Source organism: Ips typographus, linkage group LG1, assembly GCF_016097725.1.
Source record: "Ips typographus isolate SLU linkage group LG1, UJ_Ityp_2.0, whole genome shotgun sequence".
Taxonomy (NCBI): Eukaryota; Metazoa; Arthropoda; class Insecta; order Coleoptera; family Curculionidae; genus Ips; species Ips typographus.
This window is the reverse complement of record NC_138422.1, coordinates 11916884-11930786: the sequence shown is the minus strand read 5'-3', so window position 1 is coordinate 11930786 and position 13903 is coordinate 11916884. Positions and strand designations below refer to the sequence as shown.

General features: G+C 37.0%; 1 protein-coding gene across 2 annotated transcripts in view; it reads left to right on the top strand.

Moving 5' to 3' along the window:
• The window catches only part of LOC145730506 (Ig-like and fibronectin type-III domain-containing protein 2), a 113344-nt gene extending 99642 nt beyond the window's left edge, over positions 1-13702 (top strand). For both annotated transcript variants that reach the window (XM_081981743.1, XM_081981734.1), the window contains 20 exons: positions 5153-5302; positions 5366-5530; positions 5584-5811; positions 5871-6070; positions 6124-6331; positions 6544-6766; positions 6825-7053; positions 7141-7278; positions 9313-9460; positions 9531-9886; positions 9936-10201; positions 10259-10451; positions 10726-10972; positions 11040-11264; positions 11322-11527; positions 11584-11759; positions 11933-12135; positions 12189-12496; positions 12700-12859; positions 12916-13702. In XM_081981743.1, coding sequence (XP_081837869.1) covers positions 5153-5302; positions 5366-5530; positions 5584-5811; positions 5871-6070; positions 6124-6331; positions 6544-6766; positions 6825-7053; positions 7141-7278; positions 9313-9460; positions 9531-9886; positions 9936-10201; positions 10259-10451; positions 10726-10972; positions 11040-11264; positions 11322-11527; positions 11584-11759; positions 11933-12135; positions 12189-12496; positions 12700-12859; positions 12916-12953 — 4067 coding nt within the window. In that variant the 3' untranslated portion in view covers positions 12954-13702. The remainder of the gene's footprint in view (positions 1-5152; positions 5303-5365; positions 5531-5583; positions 5812-5870; positions 6071-6123; positions 6332-6543; positions 6767-6824; positions 7054-7140; positions 7279-9312; positions 9461-9530; positions 9887-9935; positions 10202-10258; positions 10452-10725; positions 10973-11039; positions 11265-11321; positions 11528-11583; positions 11760-11932; positions 12136-12188; positions 12497-12699; positions 12860-12915) is intronic.
• Positions 13703-13903: the final 201 nt, after the last annotated feature.

Genomic DNA, 13903 nt, shown 5'->3' with positions numbered 1-13903 from the left:
GAACGGTTTGGAACTTGCTCAATGAGCTCCATTGAGCAATCTATAGTGGCAGCAAATCCAAAACATTTTCTTTATTCGGGAAATATTCCCCAAAATTACATTCGTGCCTTAAAAATGACCTGATAATTCTGCGTTCAAACTTGTTATCTTTGCAAACTGCATTCGGTCATTTTCATATTTTTTTCTAAAAAAGCCCTCCAACTCCGGTGTCGTGCTCTTTCGCCAAAAAATATGAAAATAAACTCATGCAGTTAAGAGATAACAAGTTTTCACGCAAAATTATCGGTAATTTTTATGCACTTGTGCAATTACCCCCGACAATTCCACTCATGTCCAAAAAGTGCCATTTATAGGTCATCAAAACACGGTTTGCTATCGGCTAATAAGGAAGGAAGAGAGTTTGCTAGCGGATAAAAAAATCGGATAAATTTTGCTGTTGATTTCATCGTTTCCACGGATTTTCACTACACTTCTATTGTTGCAATGTCTCACCTTGAGATTTTTGCTGGAATTGTCAATTTTGATTTTTGTTCGTATTGTTTTGGTTATGGCTCGCTTCGGATAGAGTTTTACTGCAGAAAATCAAAAAAACCAGAAAAATGTATTTCTGCCATTACAAGGCAGTCGCAGTCTTATTATATTATTGATTATATTCATGGAATTGTCTTATCAAATACCATTCGAGCTCAGATTTTGAACAGGATAATTTTTCCGCTTGTCTTCTCATACTTTCTTTATGGTACAAAACTCGACCTGTTTGGCAAAATCACTCGAGCTGCGCTCTCGTGATTTAGTTACAACAGATCTCGTGCAGTTACACCAAAAAGAAAGTGTTCTAAGACAAGCACAAAAATTATCCGGCTAAATCTGAGCTCTTATGGTATTGCCCCCGATAATTCTTAGAACTGGATTACTTAGTGTGAACTCTATGAGTAAATTTCTATAATATTAGATGCTTCAAAAGATTTAAAAACTAGGTCAACTGTATGAGTTAAACTAATACCGGATTAAATTGGCTTAACCTTTCAAACAATTACGGTGTAAATGGGGGTGATTGGAGAGAGAAGTAAGAGTTAAGTTAGATTTTTCATTCCCTCTCGTGCCAAATGCAAATTTAATTGGGCGCTGCCTACGATAGCCGCCATACCCCTAAGATAATGTTAACGTAATTGCCTAATAGGGAATTAAAAAAATGAGACTGCTATTCAATTAAGTTAACTACTAACCATTTAAAGGTTACTGTGAGCAAGAAGTTTCCTAATCTTTCCTGATTTTTTTTTGCATAATTTGAATTTTATAGGAGGAAACCTTACCAACCATCAGGTGGTTCGGGTTTTGGTAATGAAAATAGCTCAACCATAGGATTCGGTTATATTATGTACGTGTGCAAAGTTCACAGATACGTCACTTTTTGTTGTTTTTTTTTAGTACACAAATTTTAAATGCAATATGGAATAATTTTTCACTTCCCGTTCTGCTAAAAGCTTCTCATATTATGCTTATTCTACAGGGTGTCTCTAAAAGGCCTGTACAAAATCCTATGACATATTCCAGACATCAAAATAAGCCGATTTGAAGCAACTTACCTTAGTCCGAAATTGCTCTGACTTCGAGATACAGGGTGGTAAAGTTAAAAAATAAAAATCGATTTTTTTAAATATAATGTACATTTTGTAACGTATTACTTTCAAATTTGGTATTCAGGGGTTTTTTGAGATGCGAAATCCGAATTTGGATACATTTTTACTGCGGCCGGTAGAGGGCGCTTTACAGTGTACTTCTGATGGTTTTAAATGACCGTAACTTTTTCTCGGTGTAATTTTCTTATTTATTTTTTAAGGAAATGATGTTTTAAACATTTTAAAGCAAAAAAGGTACTCCTGCTAAGAACCGCTAATGTAAACCGTTGTCGAGATATTTCGGTTTTTAGTGTCCGATACTGTACCGAAATACTGTCACCTGAAATTTGTTCAATTTGTAAGTGTCTAAATTCGGGTTTCGCATCTCAAAAAACCTCTGGCTACCAAATTTGAAAGTAATATGCTACAAAATGTACAATAAATTTAAAAAAATAGATTCTTATTTTTAACTTTACCACGCTGTATCTCGAAAATGGAGTAATTTCGAACTAAGATAAGTTGCTTTGAATCGGCTTATTTTGATGTCAGGAATGTGTCATAGTATTTGACCCAATACACAGGGTGTCTCTAAAAGGTCAACAACAAAATCCTATGATCCTATGATCGATTTTTTAAAATTTAATGTACGTTTTGTAACGTATTACTTTCAAATCTGGTACCCAGGGGTTTTTTGAGATGCAAAACCCGAATTTGGACACCTTTTAAGTAGTGGCCATTAGGGAGCGGTTTACAGTGTACTTTTGATGGTTTTAAGTGACCGTAACTGTATTTTTTTTTAATCAATGAGGAACAGTTTATTTGAAAGTACGTTTAATTACATATCATAAACTCTTAGTAAGTCACTTAAAACCATCAAAAGTACACTGTAAACCGCTCCCTAATGGCCACTACTTAAAAGGTGTCCAAATTCGGGTTTTGCATCTCAAAAAACCCCTGGGTACCAGATTTGAAAGTAATACGTTACAAAACGTACATTAAATTTTAAAAAATCGATCATAGGATCATAGGATTTTGTTGTTGACCTTTTAGAGACACCCTGTGTATTGGGTCAAATACTATGACACATTCCTGACATCAAAATAAGCCGATTCAAAGCAACTTATCTTAGTTCGAAATTACTCCATTTTCGAGATACAGCGTGGTAAAGTTAAAAATATGAATCTATTTTTTTTTAATTTATTGTACATTTTGTAGCATATTACTTTCAAATCTGGTAGCCAGAGGTTTTTTGAGATGCGACACCCGAATTTAGACACTTACAATTTGAACAAATTTTAGGTGACAGTATTTCGGTACAGTATCGAACACTAAAAACCGAAATATCTCGTTAACCGTTTACATTAGCGGTTCTTAGCATCATTTCCTTAAAAAATAAATAAGAAAATTACACCGAGAAAAAAGTTGCGGTCACTTAAAACCATAAGAAGTACACTGTAAAGCGCCCTCTACCGGCCGCAGTAAAAATGTATCCAAATTCGGATTTCGCATCTCAAAAAACCCCTGAATACCAAATTTGAAAGTAATACGTTACAAAATGTACATTATATTTAAAAAAATCGATTTTTATTTTTTAACTTTACCACCCTGTATCTCGAAGTCAGAGCAATTTCGGACTAAGGCAAGTTGCTTCAAATCGGCTTATTTTGATGTCAGGAATATGTCATAGGATTTTGTACAGACCTTTTAGAGACACCCTGTATATTATGCTCTTATACTGAAGATAATCTCATAATCAAGCTGCATAATCTATTTATAGTTCCACTTCCTTTCAGTTGAAATTTTTCTTTCAGAAAGATTGATTTCTAGTAAGAATTACTATTATGTTGTTAAATCCATTTAGTCCTGGTTCTTAAGGTCAGTTTTATAAAATCGGGTATAAGTTTTGATGTTTAATTTAAAGGCTAGATTTATCACAAACAATGTTTCTCCTATTTCGATAACAAGCATTGTCTTGTCTAAATTCCGTTTAATTTAGCACGTCCGCTTGATTTGCTCTATGAAATACGCCGATACCTTCAAGATATAAGAGAGCAAGAGCCATTTCATGGCCAGTTAAACCCAACAAAAGGGGAGACGGTTCGGTAATAACATCACAATAATTTAGTTTGAGAAAGAGGGTTGTCCGGAAACGAGAACAACGAGGACGTAATGCAGTTTATTTTGCAATTTCCAAAATCGGAAAACCGTTTACGGCTTTATAAGATGACGGAGTAGGCACAATCTGAAAATTGCCCCTTGGGGGAGACCAATGTCATAACCTCAAAAGAGAAGAATGAACCACCGCCACCCACGGCTTCTTAAATAATGCAGTAATAGACGAAATTGGGCCCGCTCCCCTTCACAGATTTTCGAGTATTTCATTTCCGCGAGGGTCGGACTCATCAAGCGGCCATTATTGAATCGGTGGGAACATTATTAAATGACATTTCAAACCGGCCTGGCATAATAAGCGTCGTTCGTTCCATAAGTCTGCTTTATTCGAAAAGTTTTATCAATATAGGAGGGCGAAAGGGGGCAGCGTCAAAGACGATTTGGGATTCCGATCCCTCTAGGAATTTATATTGCAATGACGACGTCTTGTACCTGTAATAAGGTTTTAATATGGGTTTCCCCTAAAATGAAGCAAAAAAAATCGTTTTTAATATCTATTAATAAGATCTATGAGATGTCAACTCAAAACCACTCTCTAAATCGCAAACATTCTCATTATTATTAATTCAACGATTACAAATAGCTTGATATAATTTCTCTAGAAGCTTTCCATATAATGACCGATTGATTAATATAGCACCAGATTAGACTTAGTGGAACTAGGAATAGTTTATACAGGCAACTTCTCGGGTAATTAAACTTCGAATCGTTATTACGAAAGTACGACTGATGAGCTTAGACCGAACTGAACTAAACTGCTATTACCCTCAAATCGAAGAACATAAACAACCGTTATGCCTTAAGTGGAGTTTTGATCTTCTTGGTCGTACTAGGAACTTACAACTTATGTCATTTATTTTAACTCTCATGATGTCATGTGAATATAGTTGGATAATTAAGGAAAGGACAGAACTCTAAATTGATTAATGCCAGTATTTTTCACATTACGTGAATGAAGAGTGTGAACGTTAAGAACTGCTTGTAACACCGTATTTAGGGTCAATTGTATGGTTCAGTTTAATCTCTGGAGTTTAAACTCTAAAATGGCCATATTACAGTTGAATTCCAGATTGAAGTTTAACTACGAGTATAACCTATCCAAATGACCGTTATTAAGTGGTAGAAACTCTAAAATTTACTAACTATTTAGTAAAAGTGAATAAAATACCAATTTTAGTAGACTATTCTGATGGTTACATGCTTGGATTTACAAGTTTCGGTATTAAACTTTAAAGAGCAACCCTCTGCCAACTTTAATGCTCTTAAATTAATTATCTTCTGCACTTTCTTTATTAATATACACAATTATTTAACTCACCTTAAATAATAGATACGTATAAATAACAATTTGAGTCTTGTAGGGACCGACCAAGATGAAATGGGTGCCGACTTACCATCAGGTGGAGATGTTTGGGTTTTGGTTATAAAAACAGCTCGACCAACCGATTCTGGTATATACGTATGCGAAGTTAACAGCAACCCCATTGTACGCAGTTTTCACAAATTAAGTGGTAATATTTTTTTCTTCTTACTTTACTTTTTAAAGTCTTCATTCCGGTTTTCACAACGTCTAGTTTTATCACGGAGTATCACAGCCAATCCCACTGACGTGATAATCTACGAAGACCCCCAGGCAACTGCAGGACCTATTAAAAACCACAACTATACCGATTGTTGTTTGTCTCTGAACGTGTCTACGGGATGTTTAGGTTTCTGCAACATCCAAAGCATCCTAGAAGGTTAACTCATTTTTAAGTGGCAAGTAAATGTTAAATTACCTAGCTGGTTGCAGGCAGTACCGGTCAAGATCCAGAAAACTGCGAACGAGACTTTCCTTCTATAGTAAAATGTATGGCAGATGGCAGGAATCACGTGCCTTGCTGTATTCACGAAAGAGTACCGGATATTTGTCAAGACGTGTGCAGAGGAGAGTACACTGCCATCACTGAAAATATTAAAACTCATTTTTCCTGTTCTGCGTATACTGAACAAACCTTAGCTTGCATTGTAGAAGGAATTGGTATTATTTCATTGTTTTTAGGAAAGTTCAGTGCAATTTATGTGATTTTCATGTTGTAGAACTACTTCCAGGCCCTCCTGAGAACGTAGAGGTTGAACCTCTTGGTGAACGTTCTCTAAAGGTGGAATGGTCCATGCCTAGAGCCAACAGTCATTCCATATCAGAGTTTGCGGTAAATTTGACTGCTTTGAAAAGTTTCGATTTGAATTCTGAAGAAGACACTCAATCAAATATAACAGGAAATTCAATAATTAGAAAAGTACTGGCTCAATTACTTACTGTAGAGTGTTTGTGCTAAAAGTGTTGTTCCAGGTGCATAAAGATGAAAATTATACCATCTTCAATGATTTAATGCCATTTACTTGGTACCAAGTCACCGTAGTGTCTGAAAATATAATCGGGACATCTTTACCCACGTATGCAGTGAAGACACTCACTTTAGCTCCTGGAAAAATGAAAGAGACAATGAATGGAAAAGTTCCAACGTTACCTGATATCAAAAGTTGCTGCGTTAATAAGGGTATGAAGAAATAGATACTAATATTGATCTTTAATGCTTTATTAGCCAATAATTTAACTAGATTATTTATTATTTGTATGTACGTCACAACAGTGTAAAATTATTTAAAAACGCACTGTTGCGGTAAGTGTATATAACAAAAGTAAATCATTCTAGTGTAGTTTTTAAATTGGGAACCCTACGTTGGCTTGAATCAACAAATAATATTTTAGGTATCACACACAAAACGTGTCTTAACAAACTGTGCGATCCTATTGAAACGGAAAAAGTGGAAATCACGGACTTGATGATTTGTGCCCCATGGGCGCAGGACACTTTTGGGTGCCTAACCAATGGCATTGACCACACGCCCTGTTGCAAGGAACGCGGCCTGCCTGACTTGTGTCAACAACTGTGCACTGGGAACGTGTCCGCTCTGGACTTTAACTACTTCAAGTAATTCATGTCATCATTTATTCTGAAAATATCAAATTATCTTATTAACAACGTGCAGGTGTTTGCGGTACATGGGAGAGTACACAAACTGCCTTCTTCAAGGCTACGGTGTGTTACCTAGCGCTCCCACCCAAGTGCATATTACGAACGTGGAAAGTGAGTTTGCGCTATTGCATTGGTCACCTCCGCAAACTTTAGGAGATACTGTGACTAGTTATAATGTCCATATTAGACCGGTCAACTCTGAAAACGAGGAGGAAGATGATGAGGATGAACCAGAGTTTAAGGTAAACGAGCAGTGGAAAATTTACTATCAATTTTATTTTTATTTATTAAAGTTCTATTTTTATTTACCAACTTTATTATGTTTTTAGGTTATAATAAATGCTAGGAGTATTTGGGTATTGGAGAACCTGGAAAGCCTCACTGACTATGAAGTGTACGTAGAAGCTGTCAACGTGCACGGTGTTGGCAGTCCCAGTCCCAGATTAACCTTCAGGACTGGTAGCAAGGTAAACACAATTTTCTACTTTGGCAGGTTATCAACACAAGGGTGTAGGTTTTTGGTTTCGTTCAAGTTCCTTCTAATCCATTTGCTTGGATTTCCCGCCCGTATCCAGAATCTGTAAACTACGTCGTGTTTATACACTTCCCCAGGATTCAAAATGCATTTAGGAAATTGTTTTACGTTCACTGCGTTTGGATAGTTTTGTGTTTGCAGCGCTATACCTCCATGGGTTTTGTATAGAGCTCTTTCCTTACCTATGATTTGGTTACTGTTTTTGTAGTATACGGGAATTGGGTTTAGCTTAGTACTGGATTTTTTCAGTCTGTTTGAGTCTTTAACTGGCGGTATGACAACAATATTACTTGTGGACTGGTTGGTATGCTCGGAATTAGTTTGTTGTTCCTCAATTTCTAAGTTTTCCAAGATTGTTGACAAAATTCTCTTTAGATCCAGGCAAGTTTCGTCATCAGTTTCTCCGTTTTCACAAACAACTTCTTTTGCTTTGTTTAGGTAGTCGCTTTGCAAGAGAGTCACTTTAAATTTTTGCTCGTTGAACTTCATCGGAGACTCTTTACCGACAGAAGACAATTTGGCAATTAACTGCTGGATCTCTTTAAAGCTTTGTTTCTCATCCAACTTTAAAACTTCAGTTACCTTGTCATGCACTTTTTGGTAAAGCAACATAGTTTGGTCCGGTTCTTGTTTGGCTGGTGCTGCATTGAAAGTGGGGATAATTCCATATCCAAAGTCATTAGCAGTGTTCAGTTGTACACCAGGTTGATTACTGTAAACTTCTAGCATACGCCCACTTGGAGGATGTAAAATTCGCCCTATGAAACACAGATCCTGGTACATCCCCCGGTTAACACACAGGTTTTGATCAAAACCATCTTTGGGGGTAATTCCTATTACTTTGCCCAGCAATTTCGGAACTTGGAAGTCAAAATCTGAGTGTAGAACGTTGAAAATTTCTCCTGTCGGTATTTTATCCACTTGAGGTGTGAAACAATTGCAGTTCATGGTCAAAATGTGTCTGTAAATTTCTTCAGAGCCCGCATAGTGTCCTGCCATGTTAAAATACAACAAATGAGATAAATCCACGCAAGTGGGTTGAGTTGTCTGCGCCTCAAATCCTACTCTAAACTCGTTTTTAGCAGATAACTCAAAGCTTACCCTAACCAGCAAATTACCAGGAAAACCCTCACTTAAGTGTGGACTCACGTGACTCATAATGACCTTCTTTTTAGTGACGTAGGTGTCCCAAGGAACTTTATCCAAGCCATTAAAGCCGCCATTAAAACAATGCTTTCCAAGATAGTTAGCACTGACGTCATAACGAGCGTTATCTACGACAAAACTTCCATTCTTAATCACGTTTGAAACGCGACCAATCACAGCGCCGAAATAAAACTTTTCGTAGAAAATATACCCAGCCAAGTCATCGAAACCCAACAAAACGTCTTCGATTTTACCGTTCCGATCTGGCAACTTTATGGAAATCACTCTGGCCCCGTAACTGATAACTTGAACCTGGATTTTATTACGATTCTTCCAAGTGAATCGTTTTATGCTATGTCTATGGCCTTTGTCATCGTAAAATTGTGCAAAGTCGTCTTCGATTAGTGTTACACCGGTAGGATCGAATTCAGAGAGTTTTGCGGTAGGGAGATCTTTGTTTTGGTTATCCTGAGGTTTGAGATGAACATTATCTGAGGATATATGAACCATAGCGGGGGCACTGGCGGAAGATGCAGGATCGTCTCCACTCATGTTTGAAGAAATTGAAATAAGCAAACTTTGAATTTAAAGCTAAAGTTTTCAATAAGAGAAGTATTCTGACGTTACAATTTTGATTGATATATTTTTGGTTATAGTGAATTTGATAGTTCTCGTCTATACAGAATCGAATAAAAATGAGAAGAAGTGTTAATAAAAATGTATAAAATGGGTGATAAAAACGACCATTTTTTGCTCTCCAAGAGAATTTTTTGAAGTTAATAATGCAAAACTGATGTGAATCATAATTGTGTTTCTTCAGGTTGAAGAAGAAAAAATCGAAGAAGCATCAGCCTCCTACAATGTGACTGCCTGCTGTGTAGAAGCGAATCTTAACAGCGTCTGCCTTCCTCTATGTTCTTACGACGCTAACATGAATGATGTTAAACGACTGGCAGTATGTGGATCAGGTATGAACGGTTTGGCTTTGTCATTGGCTATATAACGTCCATCATAATTTTAACTATAAAATATTTACAGAGTTTCATACAATTCTTCGATGTGCTGCTGGTGGTCGAAGCCATGGAAGCTGCTGTAGTCGTCGTGGAGTGCCTGCCAACTGCCTTCCGTTATGTTCTGGAGTTATCGTCGATTCTTTAAGAAGTACCGCTACCAACTGCGTCACTTATATCGGAAACATCGTGCAGTGCTTTGAAGAGGGTACCGGAAAATTGCCGGCTCCAGTTTCAGGCGTCCAAGCGGTAACTCTAGATGCTACTAGTATCATGTTGGAGTGGTCACCCCCAGATGAAGGACCAAACGTGACTGACTATGTCATTCATTATCAGAAAGTTGATAACATTTCTGTACACGAGACTTTGCAGAAGCTGGATAAGGTTGGTTTCATGTAAATTCCAATTTCTGGAATAAATAGTTTTTTTCCAGCAAGTTAATTCTACCGCAAACTTTATTGCTTTAACGGGGCTTGAAGAAAATGCCACTTACCAAGTGTTTGTGGTGGCCAGAAACGACCACGGCACCTCACTACCGTCTTCTATTGTTTTCATCAAACTGACAAATAACACTGAGTGGTCCAAAGGAGTGACTTCCCCACCTCACTCTTTGGCGGTAGCCAGCCATAGTGCCACTTGGGTCACCATTTCTTGGCAACCACCCGAATTCAGCCACCCTACCGACAAAATTTCTTACAGGTAAAATTTTAGTTCTCCCCAAATTTCAAAAAGAGTGTGACGTTATTTCAAACTTAGGTTGTACCACAAATCCACTTCCGAAGAAAACTATCAAATAAAAAACACTACTCTGACATCGTACATGCTGAAAGACTTGACTCCCAACACTCAGTATATTGTGTACGTTGAGGCTGTGACCGATAAAGGTGTAAGCCTGCCTTCAGAGACTTTGATTGCGTGGACTGATCCAGCTTATCCAGCGTTTGTTGAGGTTAGTTTTAATCAGTGAAAGTTGAAGTAATTAAGATTGTATAAGAAGTAAGTAATTATGAAAAAACATACAGACAGACCAGGACTTTCACAAAACAAAATAAAATGAAGTTTTAGACTCGTTTGGTTCAGAACTTCATTTTAACTTCTATTTACCAATTACCATTTTTTAAATAAAACTACTAAGTGGAATTCTGATTCATGTTCAGTAGCTATAATAGTCTTTAGATGAAGTGTGAAAAAAGCAAGATGATACTATAGATCCATATTTGCAGCCTCCAACAGTTCATCCGATTAACCTCGTGATAGAAGGTAGTAGCATGACCATCTTGTGTATCGCAATGGGTAATCCGATGCCCACAATTTCCCTGTACATTTCTGGACGATTAGTCAGACAAGAAACTACCAGACACATGGTGACTGTTATTCACAACGTCACCAGAGACATGGACCAAATTTCCTGTTATGCGGACAATGGATACGGCACGCCAATGCAAGCGTCTAGGAAAATTACTATAAGCCGTAAGTTGAGTAGTTTCAAACCACTAAAACCATCTCAGTTATAAATAATTAAATGCAATTTTCTTAGACCCTCCGAGGATACAGGCCAGTGGAATTACTATGGCAACAATTGGTGACTCAGTCACGTTAGAATGTAAGGTGGAAGCGACTCCAGAGCCAAAAATGATTTTCTGGCGCAACCACGAAGACAGAACTCCTGTGATCCAAGGCGGAAAGTATGATATTCAGATAACGAAAGCCAGAGACGATGAGTACAGATACATCATGCATTTAACCATTAAACAAATCTCTTGTAAGTTTTTCTATACCACAAAGTAGCTTTATGGTAATAACAATTTAACACAAACAGTGGTGGACGTTGGAGAGTATTACTGCCACGCAGAAAACGCTTTTGGAAGCATGACACAACCAGTCTCGGTGAGGATACGAAACGTAGCAACATCAAACAATGTGACTCAATGTTGTATGGAGCAAAACGTCACCTCTACCTGTATGGATGCCTGTACTTTCCACGTGGACATTGATGCCGTTAAAGACAAACCTGAGTGTATTCAGGTATGTAAATGTACAGTAGTGGCAATATTTCAAAATGTTATGTGGAATTTTTCTAGGACTTTGATAAACTGATGAAATGCGCCGCTGATGGATCAGACCATCGTAATTGCTGCGCACACGCTAATGTTCCTAGAAGATGTTTGGATTGGTGTAGGGGAGAACCGGTTCTTAACAATAAAGTTTGCATTTTGTCTCATACTGTACATATCATGGAATGCTTCCAACAATTAAGGTAAGATTTGCGTAATGTAATAAATAAGTAATCAAAATAAATATAAATACATTTGAACGCGCAGTTCAATATTCCATGAAATAAAGTTGATAGGGATACTTTAAGTATGGCCCACAGAAATATCTTCTTTCTAAGGTATTATCTTTTGATTAAAGATAATTATTATATTTTAGAGATAAATTACCGGGGCCACCTCAAAACCTTCGAGTGGAATTTATCGACGCGCACTCCGTTTACCTTATGTGGGATCCGCCGACGAAAAATCCGCACACCATCGAAATATACAGGGTGTTCTGGAGACCGGTGGACTCACCGAACCGATCTAGTCAAAAAAGTGATACGGCCGATACTAAATTGAAAATATCTGAGTTGAAAGGTAACTCACCATCAAAGCTACCTTACAAATTAATTATGTACGAAATAATGTAGATGGCACTACTTACGAAGCTGTAGTGAAAGCTGGAAACAGCAAAGGCACCTCAACTTTGGCGGACTCGATCAAATTCACCATGGGCGAAAAGTCGCTTTATATCACGCCTGCGGCCAGTCAAAGTCAGGAAGGCGGCCACATAGGTGTGGCCATTGCTGTCGTGTTGGCCTTGGTGGTAGTGGTAGCTGTGGTAGGTGCCACCGTCTGGTTCCTAAGAAACAAAAAGATGTTGGGTCTTAAAGGCAACGGAGGAATTGCTTTTGAAAATCCCAGTTATCTTAGGGAGGTCAATATGGATAATGTTCAGGTGAGCTTTACTGAAATTGCGTCTCAATTAAGCGTGAAGCGCAATACCACCAAGTTTAAGTCAAACAGAGTGATATAGGGTAAGAATTATCCAATTTCCTAACTAGGACAATAAAAATGTAAGTTTGTGGCACTTCTCCAACTAAACGTCACTTGACACCTCCTATATCGTAAAATTAATAATACGAGGATTATTTTGACTAGATTCCTAATGGGCAAGAGAGTACCACGTCATCACTTAATGGTTCAGTTAACGGAAGCATTTCGGTTTCGAGCACTTCAGGTGGACAAGGATGGAAGAACGAGCAACTACATGTTCCTGCGCAAGAAGTTAACCCTACACTATATGAGGAATTAAAATTAGGTATATTGAATTTGTAGGTGTAAAATTACCGTTTAAGTAATGATCATAAATTGCAGGTCAGGACGGTGCAGGATTTAAAAGATTAAAACCCTAGTATGAGGGTAAATCAAGCAGAGGCCAGGAATCTCGTTTTTAAGGCCTCCGAGGACCTTATTATGTGATAGCATGTAGAAATTGGTAGCTAAAAAACATACAAAAAACGCGCCCTAATAATGGTGATTTTACGTACGTACAAAAATTACTTCGTTAAGCAATTAATCTACGTTTGTTTAAGTAAAGTTAAATCTGATTATCATTCTAGGGCCAGGGTATTGTACATATTATATAATATTATTTAACATTATAGCAATACCACACACTGTTTGGTGAGTGTAATTTTAATGTGTAGGACAGTAAACAACGACGCTCTTAGGATCTATAATTATTTAAGAAAAAATGTGATTTAATTTAAAAAAAAAATACAAACATTTTAAAGTTACTTTAAGGTTGAAGGGTTTTTTTTGGATTGGGAAGAACAGTAACGGAAGCTGTAATTATATTTAAGTGTACAGTAAAACCGACTGAGTGCGAGCAAATCAATTTTGTACATTCCGTCAAAAATTACTATCAAAATTTTCTTTTACAATTCTTCTAGAAGATTGATAAGTGTTAAATGTATATGTTGTGTATACACACACAATGTAAATGTGCCTTTATATCGTTTTCTTCTTGTCTAAGTAGGTTACAGTAGGACCGACGAGTAGGATCTGGATAAACTTTTGTAAATAGTTTATAAATTTGTAAGATAATATTACGTAATAATAACTGAATGGAGTAGAGACATATAAAAATACGAAAAACCCATTAATGTGTTTTAATTGTGTCATATTTAAAATTATAAATTTATTTAGTTGAAAATTTGGAAATTAAACTAGTTTATTTACAACCATATATGTAATGAAAATGCCGAAAATGGTGAGGTTTTGTTTTTTGTTTATCAATCCCAATCCTCTGACCGGTTTCGCCGTATTACGGCTCATCAGAGAGGCTATAGGGCTTGATAAC